General features: G+C 40.5%; 1 protein-coding gene across 1 annotated transcript in view; it reads left to right on the top strand.

Moving 5' to 3' along the window:
* The window catches only part of il1rapl2 (interleukin 1 receptor accessory protein-like 2), a 437,686-nt gene that overhangs the window by 273,485 nt on the left and 142,692 nt on the right, over positions 1-21,509 (top strand). The window contains exons 5-6 of the mRNA XM_068325785.1: positions 10,592-10,778; positions 10,861-11,014. Coding sequence (XP_068181886.1) covers positions 10,592-10,778; positions 10,861-11,014 — 341 coding nt within the window. The remainder of the gene's footprint in view (positions 1-10,591; positions 10,779-10,860; positions 11,015-21,509) is intronic.

Here is a 21,509-nt window from a genome sequence, read left to right as displayed (position 1 = left end):
TCAACAGGTGAAAACCATTCCATTTTGTGAGGTTGAAATTGAAAGAGAATTATACTCTGAGGTTTAATAAAAAAAATTAATTAGTTTTATAAACATTGAGAATAAATAGTCATAATAGATAAAATAAAGGTTGACCACTAGCCTGATTAGGTGGTGTTTTCTTTTGCACACAATTTACCAAGCTGTTAACAGCTGTGTTCATTGTCCTCCTCTAATTTCTATTTTCAGTTTTATTTTATTTTCCTCAATGTAATACATTCAGTTCTCTATAAATGTATCTTTTGGTCTCTGAGTCTTCTTTGTGTTGCTCACTCATTAACCCTTAAATGCTCAGCCCTCTAACAAATCTAGGATCTTTTGATGTACTGGCCCAAACAAATGCTGATTTAACAGAAGTAGAAATACATGTCTCTAATGCCCAGTATCTGCTAACCAGGACTGGGCCAAGGTTACATAGTACAAATAGAAAGATTAATAAATAACCCATCAAGAATATACAAATAGAAAATCATAAATAGGCATAGAAATAAAATAAATAAACAGGCCTAGTTAAGTATGAGTATAGTGAAAATGTCTATGGTGTTTGCATTTTCTCAGGGAAAATGCAAACATGTATGTAGCACACTTCCGGATGCCATCAGCTAATAGAATGCGTGTATGGTATCACAACCTTCCAAACATCTGCGGCGAGTACAAAAGTTGAAATTTGACCTTGACATAGTTTTATCAAGGTCCAGGTCATCATCTCATTTTCATCCCCTTTGACGCCCGAGTAATGTACTTTTTCTTTCAACTTTCTATCTGCAAAGGTTGTGAAGGTATTTGGTGGATTGACGGATCGATGGACGGATGGACACACAAACACTGACAATTACAATATGTCAGCGCTTCACGGGATGTAAAAAACCTGAAAGTGCTCAGTCTGGTTTGAAAGTATAACTTGCTTTTGTTATACTGTTTGTCACAATTAGGCGATTTCATTCTACAAACAAAACTAGAAGAGTTTCATAGCTGATCGGCTATGAAACTCTGTTTGTGAAAAGTACATTTGGAACATTAAGCAATCATGCTTATGACGTATGAACATGTGATGTACCAAAAATCATTGTTGTTTTCTCTGTCCAGTTTCTTTGTCAATTCTTCACTCTCTAGTTTTAACTGAATTATGTTGTTGATAATGTAGCTAATAGCTGGTTGAATGGACAAAATATCCATCTGTTGGTTGTATTATCCAATTGGATAATGGTTGAAACGGTGTGTTATTTTGTGATTTTAATGAAATCAAGTAAAAAGGCTGAATTGTAATTGCTTATGTTTTTCCACCAGAAGTATGTCCCTGTCTCTTCCTCTCTGTATAAGCAGCTATTCCTCAGAGGTATTTCTAGAAAGCTGAGCTACCTGTCCCACATTAGAGGATAAACCTGCTCTCTGTGGATGCTCCCATATTGGAAACATACACATAATTGTGACACTGATGTTTTCTAATGTACGCAAAGTGTTTAACCTTCTACTTCGTCACATTAGCAGATTATAGTTTAGCAAGGTTGAGATAGAAGTACAGCAGGTAGAAAGAGACAAAGAGAGGAAAGAAAGATCGTGAAAGAAGAATAGCCAAAGGTAGTAATATGGTAAATCAAAGAGGAGAAGACAGAAATAGTAGCAGAAAATGAGAGAGCGGTCATTGAAGTTGTTTTGGCAGTCCTCTATGACTTGGCAGCCACTGACTCGGCACCACACCAGCGTGGGCCAACAAGCATTCATGCATGCCAACTTGAGCCAATGCCTGCTGCCCTTGCCACCCTTGTGAAAAAAGAAGTAGGACATGCTTTTAAGTCACTCTGAAATATGATCTGATTTGGTAGAGTTGGTGTAGTGTACTAAGCCAGAAGAAAAGGGAAGAGGCGGCTGTTTGTGAAACAGACAGTCAGAGTGGCCTGGTGTTAGAAAGGCTGCTCTGTGGAGCCAAGGTGGTAATTTGATCTTCACAACAGCCATAGCCCATGTCTTGAAGAAGACACTGATCTGAATGCTCACTCATTAAAGCATGGCGAGTACAATTTTACCCCTTAGAGTAGTCCACAATTATCTTGCAATTATCCTGCTGTGTTATTGTCACCCAGTAGTGCTGGTATTACTCTACATCTGCTAGTAGTTGTATCATAGATGCTTTGCCTCAGCCACTGTTCAAAAGCTGAAGCAATCGGCCTTAAAGAATAACAGATGCCTCATACATGTGTGTGTTCCAACCTAAGATGAGAACCACAAGGTTGCAGGTCTATCAGTGTTAATGAAAATCTTCAGATGAAATGACTGACTTCAGAAAATAATCTGACTGAAAATAATCATAGTCTCTGTTGAATTTCTTTTTACCTTATTTAACTTGACATTGAAGTACAGTTATTACACATATTAACACAATATTATAATTTCTAGGCCTGACATTGCTAGCGGAACTACAGTACATCACACTAATATAATTTCTCGTGACTTTAGTGATATAATAATTGAAAGGCACGTTTTCACAGAAATTCAAGCTTGGGCAAAAAATTATTTTGAAGCCTTGAACTAACACACAAAAGACCCAAACACACACCGACACAATTTCACCTTGACCAGGTAACTCCATAGTAAGCTTTTTCCAAAAGCATGCTGGCTTTAATGGTGCATAACCGAAGCTACACCCACCCTATTACCCTGTGCATGCTCACTCATTCGTGCACTGGATAAAATCAAATAGAAAGAACTGCTGTTGGATCTATCAGACAAAATTATGATTTTCAGTTTTTCTGAAGACATACACTTGTGCTCAAAAATATTTAACCAAATACACTTCATGTGAGTAGAAACTATACTAATGGCATCAGTCAGTAGCATACTTAACACTTACTAACATAGCAATGTAAGGAAGTTCCTCCCATTGTGCAAAATCAAGGAAACAGAAGAAAACTCTAAAAGTCCAACCAACTTGAAGTATGAGAAGGGAAGAAAATAATCTGGAACAGAACCAAAGGGGAAACCGGCTTGAAAAGCCTCAGGCTAATCAGCCTTATCAGGCACAGGTGTGGAGAGGAGGAACAGGTGTGGGGACCAGGCTCCGCCCACAAGTTCTGTCCCGCCTCCTGCCACCCAAGAGCACAGCAGAGCAACATGACACAAATACTGGACCGTGACAGTAACCTTTCCTCAAAGAATGGCTCCCGACGTCCCAAAAACAGTTCTGGGGAAGGGTCAGGATCGGGTTCCAGGACATAACTTGAGTTCACGACAAGATCAGGCTCTGGGACAGAATTGAGTTTAGGCTTAGTTTTGGGAACAGATCCGGACTCCGTCACAGCCTGGGAACAGATCTTGGTTCAGGCTGACGTCCGGAAACAGACTCGAGTTAAGGCCTGGAAACAGGCTCTGGAACAGGCTTGGTAACAGGCTTGGGAACAGCCATGGTGGCTACATCTGCTTGGTCGCCGAATCCGATGCTTAGAGTATGATGTTGGTTTGGGTGATCAATGCCTAAAGAACGAAAGGGTCTGCTGGGTCCAGTCTTGACTGTATTGTTCTGTCAAGTAGGGAGCCAGGACTCACATGCAGAACACCAGAAGAGAAGTTCTTATTCATCATTTAATTGGACAAGCAAAACTCCAGGAAACACAAGAAAACTCAAAAAGTCCAACCAACTTCAAGTGTGGGGAGGGTAGAAAACAATCCAGCACAGAACCAAATGCGAAGCCGGCTTAAAAAGCTTCAGGCTAATCAGCCTGATCAGGCACGGGTGTGGAGAGGAGGAACAGGTGTAGAGACCACCCTCTGCCCACAAGTTCTGTCCCGCCTCCACACCTGCCACACTCCAGCACTGCAGAACATTCATTCATTCATTTTCTTAGCCGCTTGTCTGCTGCCGCGGGGAGCTAGAGGCTATCCCAGGTGGCTTGAGCATGAGCTCGGGGACACTATGGGCACAATGCCCATGCACCGCAGAGCCCCAGAGAGACGCAGACAAACACGCATGCACACACTCACAATTACTGTCAATTTGGGACTGGCCATTTAACCTGAAGCGCATTTTTTTGGAGATGTTTGGAAGCCAGAGAACACGGAGAGAACCCACAAAGACATGGGGAAAACATGCAAACTCTGCACAGAGTGGGACGCAAACTGGAACCGCTTCGCTGTGTAGCGACAGGGCTACCCACTGCGCCACCGTGCCGCCCCACTGCAGAACAACATGACAGACAGAGCCGTGCCACATGGTGCCTTTATTTACCTCTGTGTCATGAAATATTCACCTGTTAGTGGGTGGTGATAATGAGGCACTTCCACACACAGCAAACAAAGTGATCTACAACTATCCACACACATCATACTGCTGCAGTAGTTGATAAGGCATTCTCCAGTGCATTGGATGAAGATGCGTGACTTGTTTTACTGCTTTGTATTAATATTGCAAACACTCATTAATTTTAAAGATGTTGTTTATTAACACCTTTATCTTTGATGGGTGCAATTAATAAAGCATAAAAATATCATGATAGTTTTTCAGTGTGCTGAACTAATATTGCACACACAGGTGTTCCTCAGGGGTCAATTTGACTCCGAGCTGTGTTGGCTCTTTAAAACTTGTCTGTGTGAGACCCATGTGTGAACATCTTCACACCTCCAGGATCAAAGTTGATACTTTGAGTAAATACATGACACGGGGGAGGGAAAATATTCTAATGAGAACATTCCCACACCATTGGCATGAATGTGTTTGTTTCTGTGTTTATGTATGTGAGACCTACTACTTACACCTTCCAAAGTAGAACTGATATTTCCTGTGTTATCGAGCACAAAGTATTCCCACACAGACATCTCTCTCTAAAAAATGCCCTCTGGGGAAAGGTTTACTTTTACATAATGTTTTGGATCACTCGTTGATAGTAAAAGTGAAATAGAGGAGAATGTGTCTGAGGCAGAGGACTGAGGAGGACCCTGATTTTTCGGTATTCTCATCAAATGACAATGAGGCCGCTGACCCTCCTGTTGTCATTCAACCAAAAGCAGACACAATCCCTCCCAAAAATGGAAAGATAATATGGTCCTTTCCCCCATTTCAAAAGCAGGGTAGACTTAGCAATGTTAATATTACCAAAATGGTTCCAGGCCCCACCAGATGTTCAATCAGCCATGTTGAAGTCAGTAAGTCATCATTTGAGCTCTTCCTAACACCTTTGATTGAAAACATTGTTCTCAGGGTAACAAACTTCAAGGGGAAGTGTTGGACATTTGGAAAGACTTTGATGTTGCTGACTTGGAAGCCAACACTGGTTTGCTCATTTTGGCAGGGGTTTATGAATCAAAAGGTGAAGCAACAGCAACCCTTTGGAACGCTGATACTGGAAGGGTAAAATTCGCAAGCACCATCTAACTTGTATCCCGTGTCATACGCTTTTCAAGATAGACTCAAACTAAAAGTTTCACCTGACAAAAACCAATAGATTCCATACTAATGTGGTTAATAATGTCAGTAATTCTGAGGAGATTTGGATGATACATTTCAAGATAAATGGATTCTAATAATTAACTAGTTCTAACATTTGGCCTGATTTCCGGCACTAGATGACAAATCAAGTTGTCACTATCCAGGGGTTATTTATGTATTCAACAAATACACAAAGTGCCTGACACAAAAACCTGGTCAACAATTTTCTGTAAATCATTTTGTAAAAGCAAATTACCCTGGGGTCGGATTGACCTCTTGGTCATTTTTATTTTCCTTCCATAATGGAAAGTTTAGACTGGACCACAAATCTAGTAGCTTCCACCTTGCTTTAATCTGGTGGTCATTAGCTTGTGAAAGCAGAACATAGTGTATTTTCCCGCAAGAACACTGGGGAATCGAGGTACAGAAGCTGCATTAGAAATCAAGCACATAGTCAGATCGACCCTGTCTGCAGATACTAGCAGAAGATTTTTACCAGAGAAGACAGGAAAAGAGGAAAACTGGAAGCATTCAGTCTGTTAGCTGTGAGGCAAGTTTGCTCATGATTGCACAACTCGACTTCCTCTGTTCACATCAGGAGTAACTGAAATTACATATTATTAATTCCTCTCATTTGGTAGAAAATCTTAACACAAGCAGAATTAACACCTCATTATTCATTTTGGGTGTGAAAATGTGTATTCTTACTTGCATCTTCTCACATATACAGATGTGTATGTGCTTGTGTTTGTGTAGATGCTTCTCTGAAGCCTCAATAAATAGAAGCCTCTAGTTAGATAGATACTTAAATAAATTGATGGATTTGTCTATATGATGGATTAGTCTAAGTATACACATGCCGCCTGCTGGTCAGGATACATCCACTTTTATGAATGCCATAATTCAGCACAACCTCCAGCCACACTGCCCTGATCATGGGAGGGTAATGGCAGAGAGGGTACGCTTGATTTACTGTCGGGGAGCTCATACCACATTATTAATTGATTTGGTGATGAATTTATGGCTCGTTTTGAATTCCGGGTTTTTGTGTTTATTTTGTTTGTGTTATGGAAACTCATATGAATAGTATACATTAAAAAAATTTAAGCAAAGTGCAGATTGTGTGGAGTTGCAGGAGTGGTGTTGCTCTGCCAGTTGACACTTTTGAAGGATTGTGTACCTATGCTGCCATCAAGGTATGGTCAGTACAATCCAAAATACATATCATGTTGTATGCTAGTGTGATAGCCTCTGTTATTGTGACTAGAATGTGAATGATTAAAATGGCCAAATTCAGCATATAGAATTTGTTTTGCAACAGGATTATATGCAAATACTTTTATTTGCCTCTATTCTCGTCACTCTTGTTGCATTGAAAGATGTTTGTGCTCACACCTGACATCTGTTTCAGCATAGCAGCATAAAAATTCACATAAGAGTGAGACGTCATGTTTTATTCATAGCTTTTGTCAAATTTTTTTTAAAAAGCGACTGTTACAAAATAAGTAAGGCAAAGGCAATCACCCACAGGTCTGTGTGTGTGTGTGTGTGTGTGTGTGTGTGTGTGTGTGTGTGTGCGTGCGTGCGTGCATGCGTGTGTGTGTGTGTGTAATAAACTGACTATAAAGAAACCTGGCCATAACAGAAGAATGAATGCTGGCTGCTGACATTACACACAAAATAGCTTTGCTGAAAAATTTTCCCATTCACCTTTTAAATGCCTGTTTTCACCTCATTCCTCCCCCAGAGGACAGGAGGTAACTTTAGTGGACAGCTTTAATGGGAATCCATTTTCTAGAAAAGCCTCTTTTATTTATAAAGCATGTTTCCAAAACTGGTTTTGTTTCTGGAGGAAGACTGGATATGTTGTCGAATCTTGAACTAGCTTAAATCCATGTTGGATTAGACTACTTAATATTCAGCAGGGTCAAATTGCTGGTTAGCATCGTTTAGCACTGTGGTTCTTAACCTGGGTTCGATCGAACTCTAGGGGCTCGGTGAGTCGGCCTCAGGGATTCGGCGGAGACAGAGGTCACGACACGATGTGTCGGGTGTTTTGCCGAACATACACGAATCACTGTGTACGTTTGACACATTTTGTCAATTTGTGATGACACGACCCCCTTAGCCATCACTGTCTGCAGGTGATCACAAAAGAAACAGACTTTGCTGTGAAAATGACATAAGTATAGCACTTGCCAAGGTGATGCCGCACATATATGAATTGGTTTCTCAATAACAACAGCAGAAGTCACACTGACTTGCAGGAAGGTAATTTCATATTAGTTCGTGCACTGTCTTGGTTTTGTTCTTTGAAAAAGGTGACATTAATGCACAATTCATTAAATACACCAGTAAAACATATACGTATGTGTTACATTTGAAAAAAAATTTTTTTTTTTCTTTTTTTTTTTTACTAAAGAAGAGTTCGGTGACTGAGCATATGAAACTGGCAGTGTTCGGTACCTCCAATAAGGTCAAGAACCACTGGTTTAGCATAAAGATGAAGCAACGGGGAAATCTTGTCTATACTTGAAGTAAAGAAAATCTGCCTGCTCTAAAAGTAGTCACCCATTTTTGCTAAATTACAGCTAGCTGAGAAATATTCTCACATATTATTTTTCCTGTTGTGACAATGTTGCTGCTACAGTTCTTTACTTTTCAGTAAAGTCCTGTAACCTTTAGACGTGCTCCTTTTAGAATGTATTATGTTTTAACCATTACTAGTTAATTTCTTTTTCCCGTCTCCAGGCTAACTTTACCACATAATGGCTGTAGTTTCATATAGAAGATAGGTATGCTAGGCATAAATATGTTGTTAATTGACTTTTAATATTAGTGGGATCCCTACAGACTGACATGTAATATTTTTGTTTGTTTGGATACATTAATATCATTATTTTAAATCAGTGAGATTTTATTGGTTATCAATATGGGCATCAGTTGGTACAGGAGAGTTGTTGAACCGGCATTAAACAGACTCGACCATCTGTAAAGTGGATGTATCTCTCATTAGTGATCACAGTAAACACTAGAGTTATTAATGCTCTCTGTGAGCCTGGAAAGTGTGTCTGTCTCTTGAGAATGACACAACCCCAGCCTGTGAAACACAAACACTTTCTAATAAGATCAAGATGATCCTTAATTTCCACCCTGACACAAATCTACCCAGCAGCACTGTATTAACCCTGCTCAGTTTTTTGCTCATTTTGTTTTCCTTGCAGTCATTTTCCCGTCTGTTTAATCCAGTCCTGTGCAACATAAACATCCTCCTCCTGTGTTTCCACAGATACTCACATCAACAGCTGTCTGAAGTTATCAGATATGTCCGCAGCTTTTATGTTTAAAGGGATTTAGCATTTTATGAGGGGACTTGTTTAAATTATGACCACAACATTTTTCTTAAAATTTCAACACAATGAACAACTCGTATGTCACAAATGAGTGTTTGTTGTGTGTGTCAAGTTGTTATCTTGTGGATTAATATTCTGGCATCCAGCTACACTACACAGGCATCAATTAATTCAGTGGTATTTATGTAATACAGTTGGAGTAGTCTACTAAAACTGCATGAGTGAGAGTAAGTGAAACATTCCCTAACCTCTCAAATTAAAACATTAGAAATGTAAATATAATAACAAAACACCAAAGTTGTAAGTCTTGTCAACACATAAGTGAAGATCACTTATGAATCGCATGATCTCATGAAGTACAGTACTTTGCATCAGACTCTAAAGTCTATACAGTACTTTATATTTTTATTTTGTTCTGCACAAATGTTACATTTTGAACAGACTGCCTGTCAAAATGATCTGCTGTAAAATCAACAGGATTTCTTAGAAGCTTTCTGCAAACACCTGTAGCCTTGAAAGCAGATGTGTTTTCATTGATATGCTTTACCTTTGAATTCCAAAGCTGAAAGAAGTCATTTTGGGAAAACAATAATTAAAGCAGATTTCCAGCCTCAGATACCAAGGCTGCTATAAGGTTCAACACTGATCCTCTGTGTATTGTTGTATTTTCATATTTTCCTCCCTCTGCTTTGACAAGTGATTCTTTATATTTCCCTGGATCTAAAAAAAAGGCCATGAGCATTAACACTGTGGGATGTGGGATTGAGTATGCCAGGATGGAGGTTAGCCTGAAAGATGCACAGCAGGAGCTAAATGCTGGTGATGCAGTGTTTGCATTGCAATCTAATAAAATTTTCATAGGTGCATAATACATTCTTAAAACTGATAATAAATTCACTGAATGAATAACTATAATAAACAAAAAGTTTTAATCAGAAGAATTCCTACAATAGGTGAATTTCAGACAGACATACCAACAGACAAACAAGCAGACACATATAAACATGAAATAATAAAATTGACAGTATCACCACCACTTTTCCTGCTACAGTAGTCTGGTAGGAGTTAAAAGGACTGAGGCTGATGGCAGACAGACATGATGTGCCACTCACTACATCATGGCTTTAAAATACCCTTTGAAAAGAACTGGATTCATGGTAACGCTGCACAGTCTGCTGTTCTTCAGAGCTGCTGCTTTCTTGCTCCATTTGAAAATGCTGCTGCTACAGAAATACTGTGTCTCATTACTGTTCTCTAAGCCCAATCTCCGATGATAAAGGGCAACACCTGAAGCAGCCCTAATTCTGGGAACCATTTTCTTTACATTAGCTGAATTAGATGACTTTGAATGCTTTTAATTAAAAGGAAATTTTCAAAATGAGTACTGATATTTAGCTTCTGAAATTTAGATTGATGATCATAGAAACTTAATTATCAGCTTGTGCGTTATGAACAACTCCACTCAACTGAAACTGATCCTTGGACTCAAGCCTTTGGAGAAATGCAATAAAGGGCACCATTGCCTTAACATACAGTAAGTTCTGTTCATGTATTAGATTCCGTGCAGTCTCCCTTTTCTTTGGGCTGTCACTCATTCAACATCATGAAAGAAACATTGAGTTTCTTTATGGTTCTGTAATTTAATCAAATTGAGACTTTCTGGGAGTTCTGTTTACGTCATTGCTTCAGAACTTTCTGTAATGTTAAAACAGCCATTAATGCAGGAAGAGGGATATGATAAATGTATTTTTCAAATGTTGTGTTGTGTTTGCAATTTGTTCAGGAACTCGACATACTGCATGAAGGTGTCAATGTCTATGACTGTGGAGGGCAGTGATGAGGGGAAATGCTTCAGCAGCAAAATCCGTCACCTGGAGAAAGCTGAAATAACCCACAGCAAGATGATCACCTGTCCTGACATAGAAGACTATCTGGCTCCATACAAGCAACCACAGATGACATGGTATAAGGTACGATACACACAGAGTTCACAGGATACACACTGAGTGTCCTAAGCAGACTATAACCTGATCGACATGTGTCCACTGTCAGGAGTGTGAGAGAGTTGAATGGAGAAGCTCCGTCACGTTTAACACAACTCATATCTGGATTCCTGAGGTGGAGGAGGGCGACGGAGGAAATTACACCTGTGAGTTACAGTATGGATCCAGGCTAGTGAGGCGAACAACCCAACTCAAGGTCACAGGTAGGACACGATGCACAGACTGAAGCGATACGTCACATCTACTTTTATATTTAGGTCTGAACAAGTCAGGGATTATAAAATGTTAATGAAAATCCGCATGCATGATTGGCGATATAGTACATTTAGTATATTTAAAATGCATACATATACATAAGAAGTATATTTAATGAGATAAATGTGGTTTTGTACAGATGTTAGTTTGTTCACAACACAATAATAGGTTGGGAAAGGATTGGATGAAATAAATACCACATGGTGCTGCGATTGGACATTAACATAGTAGGCTAATTACAGGGTAATTATTTTATGTATAACTTCTTTCAAGCACCTCAACTGTGTGAGTGTGTTCCTTGTAATATATTTCATTTTTAATATGCATTGTTGCCTTTCATTGCCGTGGGCCTGCTTCAGGCTGCAGATCTGATCACTGGGCAGAGCTCTGCTCTCTGCGGTAGCCTACTATCTCCTGACCACGCCCTGAGAGGTCTCAGGTCACCGTGGGCGATGGATGTTTGTTCGTGCAGTAATTTGCGTTTTTTACTGTCGGCTTGTTTTCGTCTTTCGTCAGTCTTGTTTTGTTTGTTTTTCGTCCAGTACTTTGGACACATGTCGATGAATGCCCGATCCCGAGCATGCCCGATGTTTATTCTGTTAATTGTTTGTTTGTTTTAGTGAGGTGCGGTAAGGGGAGGCAGGTGAGGCATGGCCTCACCTGCTGTCATGAAAAAAAGAAATGAAGGATGGAGGAAGTAAATTAAATGGTTATATTTATCCAGTGATGTGTATTATAAAGTTATTTTCCATTTAACGTCACCAATTTTAGGTTATTTTTACTCAAAATCGCTGAATTTTCACATTTACCGCTGAAATACTGAGAAGAGACCTGCAGTGAGGCACCAGCCAACCGAGCTTCACCATGGATTACGCAATGACCCGGATAGCTGTGCTGGCATGCTATGCAGTGAGACTCTAACGCTATCTCCCTATTTGTCGCTATTAAAATTTTGAAATACCTTTGCTCTATGAACTAAATTCCCATAATTTAGCTAATATATTATATACATTAGCTAAATTATTTAGCTAATGTATATAATATGCAGTGTTTTTTTGTCAACAAGTGCTTGTGTGTAACGTCTTTCTTGGGTTGAGTGGTCCTGAAACCGCTTGGAAAAGGCATGAAGTGAGGTACAAAGTTCTCCGGCCTCATGGTAGGGGGCGCTGGTGATCCCACGGATTCTGCCGAAGATTTATCTTCCTCGGCCGTTGACTACGATCTATATTCAAGTGCAGACATTAATTTGTTTCCCACTCGTCTTGCCTTACTATAAAAATGGAGGATTACATGCTATTGTTCAGATGGAGCGGCGCATGGACTTCATTTACAAGTAAATATAACATATAAGTAAACATGTAGGAAACAACATACGGGGTTTTTTAAAAATAAATGTCCTCTGACCTCTGAATGTTTTCTTTGGGCGGGAGCGGGAATCGAACCGCCAATCTTAGGAACATTGGACAACCCGCTCTACCGCCCACTTTACCACTGAGCCAGTGCTGCCCCAAGGATGAACGAAATCTGCCAAGGACCCTCAGAATCTACAATGCAGGTCTCCCTGCACTGTGAGTGAAAGGGAACATATAGTTAACAGACAGATGCGATGGCCAATCAGATCGTGAGTTGGCGACACTAAGGCATTCTAGCTGGCCTCACGTTCACCTGACATGTAAGTGTCCTGTGATTGGATACTCTCTCTGAGAAGGCGGCGCTATGCACAAGTTATGCACATTCGAAGAGAAGCTCTAGCGAGAAGAGGGTGCCATCCCTGAAGGAGCTAACCTGTTGTAGCTAACCTGAACTAGCTAAACTGTTCTAGATAACCTGTTCTAGCTAACCTGTTCTAGCTCACCTTAGCTAGCTAACCTGAAATAGCTAACCTTTTCTAGCTAACTTGAACTAGTTAACCTGCTCTAGCTAGTGGGGTGTACTTGAGAAAAGAAAGGAGAATGAATTTTGTGTTTAAGCCATTTGAAGAGTTGTTTCGGTGAGTTTAAGCATTTCATTTATCTGAGTTTTCCCATTTAATTTTCTTGTAATTCTGTCTGCATGAACAACCTGCTCCATCAATTTTCTTAGCCTGTTGGCCAAGAACTTGGAGAGGAGCTTGTAGTCTGTGCAAAGGAGGACCACCGGCCGCCAGTTCCTGATCTCCTGAACGTCTCCGTTTTTCGGCAGGAGCTCGAGGATCGCCCTCCTAAAGCTCAAGGGCAGCCGATTTGTCATCAGGTTTTCCCTGAGCACGGAGAGGTCCTTGCCAATCACTGCCCAGTGTTCTTTATAGAATTCAATTGGTAGTCCATCTAAGCCAGGAGAATTGCCAGGTTCTATCCCCTACAGGGCCACAGACAGCCCCTGCGGGGTGATGTCAGCATCTAGGCAGTTGTTACTGTCTGCTGACTCCTTTGGCAGACCGGAGAAAAATGTTGTCAATATGTCAGGTTTCTCAGTGTACTCAGAATGAAACAGTTCCTCATAGAAACCTGTGGCCTATCCACAGATTTCTGCACTGTCTTCCACCACCGTACCATCCATGGATTGCAGAGAGTGGATCAACCTCCTCTGTCCGTTTTTCCTCTCCAGCCCAAAGTGAGAGGGAGCATCCATCAGAATAATGTTATTGAACTTACTGCGTACCACGGCGCCCCTCGCGGGCACACCCAGCAGCTGAGCTAAAGTACACTTTTGGTCTTTGAGGGTTGTAATTTCCCTCTTTCTCCTGTGGACTCTGCTAATGTCTGCAGTTCGACTACTTGTCTCAAGATCTCTGATAGACCTGAGCAAGTCATCAGAGACATTCTGAGTGTAAGTGATACACAGATTCTTGATCTGGCTTTTTCCTACATCCCACCACTGCTGCAGGGAGCTAAAATAAAGTTTTTTGCTTTTTAAAACTACTGTGCGCCCTCATGTGATTGCACATCAACGATTGCAACTCCACCTCATCACAGATTTTGGGTTGGCAGTCAAGGTAATACCGTATCCACAGTCTATTGGCTGACGGCATCCAGAAGTGCACTTGTTCCGTCAAAAGTGTTTTAAACAGTCGATAAGAGTGTGGGAAAAGGTAATACAGATAGAAGGTGGTTTAATATCAGTATGGGGAGGGTTCATAAACGTTTAAATCACCGTAAATAATAAGATAAATACTTCAATTGCGTGTGGTTCCTGGAACGCATTGACCGCAAAGACCGAGGGCACACTGTATTCCAAAAAGTAATAAAAGCTGTTTTAAGACATCCATCAGATAAAAGTGTTGTATTAAAATTCCAGAAAGCATGTCCAGCTTTTATGTTATGAATAAAAATACAACACTGTACAAGAGCATGATCTGTAAAACCAGCTGACAACATGGAACAGTTCTTAAAAACATTATAATGGTGGGTAAAACAAAAAAATCTGTCTAATCGTGACATGGATAGTGTGTGCTCTCTGCAGCCTACCCATGTGTACTCTCAACATTTTCCATAAAATTCCTCCACATGTCAGCCAGATCATTTGATTTTATAAAATCTTTCAGTTTCTTGTTTGATGCAGCATGAGGCTTCTGGTGATTCCTGTCTAAAATGGGGTTTTCTGTACAATTAAAATTCCCTCCTAAAAACAGGTACCCACCTCTGGCAGCATTACTGAACTACATTGTTTAAAATATTTAAAAAAGCCACTCCATCTGTGCCTACAGTTGGAGCATACACAAAGTGAAAAGCCAACGTCTTACTTTCAACCGTTGCCCATACTTTTAAAATGTGGCCCGATGTCTTACCCTAAAACATAGCAAGGTATAACTCTTAGACCCCTAACCTCTTTTGGGCGTTTTTTGGTATCTTTAATATTTGTCTCTACCCACCACATTAAAAGATATTTAACATTCCCGTGCTTGATATGTTTGTCTTCAGCACAACTTTGGCTATATGAAGAGGTGGTTATTGTTTCCCTATAATTTACTATATTGACATATTAGGGCACAATAGATACACAGTCAAATTAGGAAATGGGAAAATTGTATTTTATTGCACATAAAAACCAAAAACACACTCATCGATTTGATTTTGAACTCCAAAAAGGTTGCCATAGGCTTCTAACATAACTATATACACTTTATGTCACTTATGCCACTCTTCAAAGGAGTTTTTCAAAATAAGACACAGAGCCACTTGAAATGGACGAATCAAGAGACATGTTTGCATCACATGACAAAATGCACGAATCATGGTACATTTTTGCGTCATGTAACTAAATGCACGAATCGTGAGACATGTTCGAATCACGTGACAGACAGTCCACGTGGCAAACATTGTTTGTTACGAATGGTTTAAAAATATCATGTGATCTGAACGTGGGGGCGCGTTCATAGTGTGATAAGGATTAAAAGAATGAGAAAATAAAATCTCCAGCCAATCAACCTGAAGCACATGCTTTTGGAGGTGGGAGGAAGCCGGAGAACCAACGCAGAAAATCATTAATTTGAACTGAAGTGAGAAAGTGTCAAACTAAGAGCAAGCAGTTAAAAATAATTAAAAAAAAACAAAAAAACACCATCGTGAAGGCAGTGACCTATGCGACACGAGCAGTTTTCAGCTCTGTCTGGTCAAACGCAGTACGTGAGTAACCCAAAATACACCAAAATAGATGCAAGCTGAAGAAAACCTAAGGACAGTAACGTGAGCTACAAGTGAAGCCACTCACAGAGAGATCACTCAGGACCCGTCCACACGATGACGGTTTTTTTTTTAAAACGCAGCTTTTTGAAAACGCATCTAGACCAATTCGCATCCACACAACAGCGTTTTCGAAAACATCTCCGTCCACACGTAAACGCATCAGTGCGTTTCCGAAGACGGCTATAAGCATGACAAACCATGTAGTGGCAGTATTGAGTCTAATTTTATCCAATAGGAATCCTCCGTGTTTTGTTGTCACAAAACGCCTGCAAGAATGCTGTCATCAACAAGGTTTGTACATCCATCATGTTTGTACACACGGGCCCATAAATATGACGTCAACGCGGTTTTCGTCGCAGGCAAGACGTCAGCGTTTTTAAAAAGTTGCGGATACACCGTCCACACGACAACGCAGACCCAGCGTTTTTTTTAAAAATCCACCTCAGCCAGGGTTTTCAAAAAGTTGTGTTTTCGTTTCGGATATCTGCGTTGTCGTGTGGACGGAAGGCGTAAACGCAACAAAAAAGTTTTCTAAAAGTTCCGTCATCGTGTGGACAGAGCCTCAATGTCTGTGTGTTTATGTGAGAGTGGGGCAGCGACACTCTGGCTGCAGTGTGTGTCTCTGTAGGGAGGGATGTGTGTGTGTGTGTGTGTGTGTGTGTGTGTGTGTGTGTGTGTGTGTGTGTGTGTGTGTGTGTGTGTGTGTGTGTGTGTGTGTGTGTGTGTGTGTGTGTGTGTGTGTGTGTGTGTGTGTGTGTGGGTGTATGTGTGTGTGTGTGTGTGTGTGTGCGTGTGTGTGTGTGTGTGTGTGTGTGTGTGTGAGTGTGGCTCATTCTTACTGAAATATCCAAGCTAATGTTCATGACCCACTACATGTTTGTGAACACATGATTTATGTGTGTGTGTGTGTGTGTGTGTGTGTGTGTGTGTGTGTGTGTGTGTGTGTGTGTGTGTGTGTGTATGTGTACATGTTCATGTTTTTGTGTGTATTATGTATGAAGTCTGACTCAAAGGTAAACAGACAGCTTAACTCTGTATGGGTTCTTTAGATTCGCTGTTGTAAAGGCTCCATCCATCCATAGCCATGTAAACAGGGATTTGTTCAGCTCCAGCTCATGTTTCTTACAGTATGCTCACATCTCAGCTATTTTAATTGAAACCAGCCCCAAGACATCTCCCAGCAGATGCCAGCCCTTTTCTAAGCAGCTCTGTCCTTGATCCTGTAGTCAGGTCTGTGTCTCTTGGCAGCAGGTTTTATGACTGTGCTTTAAATATTAAATGAAGATTAAAGTAAAGACAGACGCAGATCCAGGAGATCAGCTGTTGGCAATGATGTTGATTCTTATAAATCGTTTGTAGCTGAGAAAAGGTACTGGAGTTAACCCTAAATTTGGCTCTGAATTGAAGAAAACCCTGCATTTCTAGATGTCACACTCTCTAAGTCCTTCTTTCAAAACCTCTTACTGTCACTTTTGAACACTTACAGCTTTTGATTTGCTTCTACTGATGTAATCACTTGTGTTTACTATGAAGTCCTTGCTGTCAGTTCTTAACCCTGAGATGGAGAATGCCTGACTGTGAGTGTGTGAACTCTAGAGAATATTTAAAGGCAGGGCTTGAAATTGCGACCATTTTGGTCTCATATATGCCAAAATTTTTATCAGTGCGACTATTAAATATATTTGGGAGCATCAGTGCGACTAGGGAAAAAATCTGGTGTGCCTTTTTTTTCCTCTTCTCTCTCGCTCTTTCTCTCTATAGAGCATGGGTCACCAAATGGCGGACCACGGTCCAGATCCGGACCGCATGATGGTTCTGTCCGGACCCGTGACCACTCCATGATAAATTCACGAGAGTAGATTTTCATGGCGTATTTTTGCTTGCAGTTCGCGGCTACAGATGACAGGCGCTGACTAATACGGTAATAGCGCCACTCAGCGCTGTCAGCGAACCAGGAAGTGACCAACACCAAGAAAGAATAAAAAAATAACCCACCAAGAATATATAAATAGAAAGGCATAAATAGGCATAGGATAAACAGGCATAAATAAACAGGCCTAAATAGGCATTGGTAAAGTGTTTATAGTGTTTGCAGTGTTTTTGATGTATGATGCGTGTCATCCTTCAGCTCTCTACTGATACATGCAGATGTTTTCTCCATGTGATGATCTCAATTAAGTGATAATTCTGACATTTGTCATGTGTGTCATGTGTCATGTGACAGTGACACAATTATTCCATAATACCAGGCAGCAGGTAGAGAGAAGTATCAGGCTCCTGGAAGCAGAATTATTTTCTAATCTTTTTTTTTTTATAACTGGGACTGAATATTAAAAAAAAGGAAATATTCAATTCTCACTGTAAATGCAAAGCAAATGACAATCACTAGAAACTCCTGCATAGTAAATACAACCCCCTAATATGTTCTCCCCCATACATGTTACAATTGCAATGTCCATGAAACACGAGATAACTATTTTTCTTTCAGATTTTCAATTTTCAAATTGTTGTCTGTATTTTAAATAATGAAGAAAATATCTGTAAAGTACTGTGATAAAAACCTAACCCACAATAACCATTCTACAGTATGTGCTCACTGTCTGAGTTTGGATTTGTTCAGCTGTATTTCAACATGGTCTTCGGTTGCATTACGTTGCATGTGATAGTAATAATGCTGTGTGGTAGGTCTGATGATGACAGGGCACAGAGTCACACATTATTACCGCTATTTGTGTGGAGGGGAAGCTACATAAAACTCTAGTTGAAATAAGCATATACTCAGAGACAATGCATATACACCCAAATACACAAAGTGACAAATTAAGCACACATATGGTCTACTGCGCAGAAAACTCTGATCAGGTCAGAGAAGGGATAACTTACAGTCAGAGGAGGAGGGAAACAAAGATACAGGGAGGTATCTGGGGGGGAAAAAAACAATTTCGAAAAAAAATTATGGTTAAACAAACAAGAAAACAAAGACTGAGTGAGTTGATTCAGTAAAGATAGAAAAGGATGATCAAGAGAATCTGAAAAATTTCCCTTAAAATATTACTTGTCTTTTATGACTGCTCATCATCCCATGACCAAAGGCCACATGATAATATAAGAGCTATACATTCAGTTGTTGATATAGCTCTGAAATGCTGGTGAAAGCAGCATGGACTGTTGCGTTGACCTCTCATGTTGTCTCTGATGCTTTTCTGAGGTTTCCTTAGGTGTTTGAGCTTGTGATTTCTCAACATAGTCACTAGATCTGGGGAGAGGCAGGTTATTGGCTTGTTTCTGAAGATGTCTTACCTTTAGGGACACGTCCTCTCATCAGGGTTGACTTGCCCTTTGTTAGTCAGTCTGGGTGAGTGCCTGTAGTTCGCAGTTCAGTAATTTGTGCTGCTCTGTGATCACTGTCAGCCTCTGCAGCCTGTCAGAGCTGATCATGTCATAAAATGGTGAGGTCAACCTCTTCAGATGTGAGATTTGTGGCTTGATGCCTATTTTTATTATTTTAACTGGTTCTTTTTAATGAGGTTTGCATAGGACTACACGTAAACCCCATTTCCACTCTATACTAACAGCTTGACTGGGCTAATCTTTTTTGCACTTCCATTTGCAAAGAAAAATCCTGCTGCAACACCGGCTCTTTTATAGTTCCAAAGAAGGAGATAGTAAAGGGTCATATGAAGCGTTGTATTGAGAAGGTGCAGATGTTAATATCTTAAATAGGTGATGAAAGCATCATGAGGATTGAGAGATTGATGTAAAAAAAAAAAAAAGTGCCGAGTCAAGTCAAATATAGCCAGATGCGGTTAACCTTTTTGTGTTGTGTGATGTCTGTTGTGTCTGTCGCTGTACTGTTATTCTCTTGTACATAGGCATACACCCTGGATGTACTGTATATTTTAAAAAATATATAAACAAAACAAACACATATCTGTATTTCTACAAACATATTCATCCAAATATATAATATTGTTCTACATAATGATTAAAGAATGCATTCTATGAAAATTGTGCAAACACAAGAGAGAGGCGTTGACACTGAGGCAGACTGAACACTCTATTCTTGTTCTTCTATCTGTCGTGTCCCACAATGAAGAGCTCTATCAGCCCCAAGCTGCCCTCAGGAGCAATATGCTACCTAGAACACCACAGCTATGTGTGCACATTTGCATACCTACTGTATGTGTGTTGCCTCAAGCCTGCATGTACAAACACGAGTGAGAGCTTTCTGATGTATCTAACGCTGTGTGTGTTTAATATTGTCTTAAGTGTGTATCATAGAGAGAGACAGTTAGAATGGGTTTGTGTGTCCAGTAGTGTAGACTGTCAATGGTCTAATTCTAAGTGCATCATTTTCAACAGCAGTGGAAATGTCTGCAGCACAAACCTGGATCAAAAGCATACAATATGATGCATTCTTTCCTCTTTTAATAGCAGGACAGAACACAGAATGCTTCTTACCAACACTGTTCGGTCATGTGTGGGGTTGTTTTTTTTGTTTGTTTCTTTTTTTGTTTTTGCTTTTTGCAGGAAGATTTGATTTAATTTTCAGCTGCCAGCCAACATGTGGCTATAAACTGGATGAAAGCTATTTATTGCCTTGATGCACACAGCAGCAGGTAAAGCTGTGAGACTTATTGATCCAGTCTTCACCCAGCCACCTCTCTAGTACCAGGTTGTGACTTCACAGCTTGTACTGGGTTAAGAGAGATAAATGCATTTCTAATGCTGTACCATTCAACATCTAGCATGTTCGTTGAGTGAGGAAAAATTTTAAGAACTAATATTCATGTATGGGCAGCACGGTGGCGCAGTGGGTAGCGCTGTCGCCTCATAACACGGCGGGTCTGGGCTCAAGTCCTGCTCTGTGCAGAGTTCGCATGCTCTCCCCGTGTCTGCATGGGTTCTCCCCGGGTTCTCCGGCTTCCTCCCACCTCCAAAAGCATGAGCTTCAGGTTGATTGGCCGGTCCCAAAATGCCCGAGGAGTGAGTGTTTGTGTGCATGATTGTCCGTCTTTGTGTGTGGCTCCGCAGTGCACTAGCGTCGTACCCGGAGTGTCCCCCGCTTCACGCCCTATTCCAGCTGAGTTAGGCTCCAGCTCCCCGTGACCCGCTATGGCGGATGAAGCGGCAGAAGATGAATGAATGAATAAATGAATGAATATTCATGTAAGGCCTAAAGTGGCAATGGCATTTACATTCTGTTATCTTATGAAGGCAGAAATCGTCAACAACTTCAGCTAAGTTGGTTGTTTTTGGAGATGGGAGGAAGCCAAAAAACCTGGAGAGAACTCATGCAGACATAGGGAGAACATACAAACGCCGCACAGTAAGACTCCAGATAGAATTAAACCAAGGACCTTCTTGCTGTGAGGCAACATCGCTATCCACTGAGCGACTGTACTGCCTTGTAAAGACATAAACAGATACGATTTCTGTAATAACTCGCTATTCTAAAGCTGTAAGTTTAGCTACTGTCTGCCATCTTGTTAAAAATTGGAGCTCATTGAACTATAACTTGTCTTTGTCTCAGTTGAATTTCACCTCTAAAGTACCAGTTAGCTTTTATCTGATTGACTTCTCAAGCAGTCTGAATACAGATTTTTTTTATGACCTGTAGATTACCTGGCTCTCTTGCTCTTATATGTTAAAAACCTATTAGGAATCCTATTCCAGCAGTCAGGTTCAAACAACCTAGAACATTTAAAACACACTCACAAAAAAGGGAAGACAACAGTTGTATTTTTTACTCACGAGGAGAACGGACAGAGATGTGCTC

This window comes from Antennarius striatus, chromosome 10 (genome assembly GCF_040054535.1).
Source record: "Antennarius striatus isolate MH-2024 chromosome 10, ASM4005453v1, whole genome shotgun sequence".
Classification (NCBI taxonomy): Eukaryota; Metazoa; Chordata; class Actinopteri; order Lophiiformes; family Antennariidae; genus Antennarius; species Antennarius striatus.
Note: the sequence above shows the minus strand (reverse complement) of the source record. Positions and strands in the feature narration are given on the sequence as shown.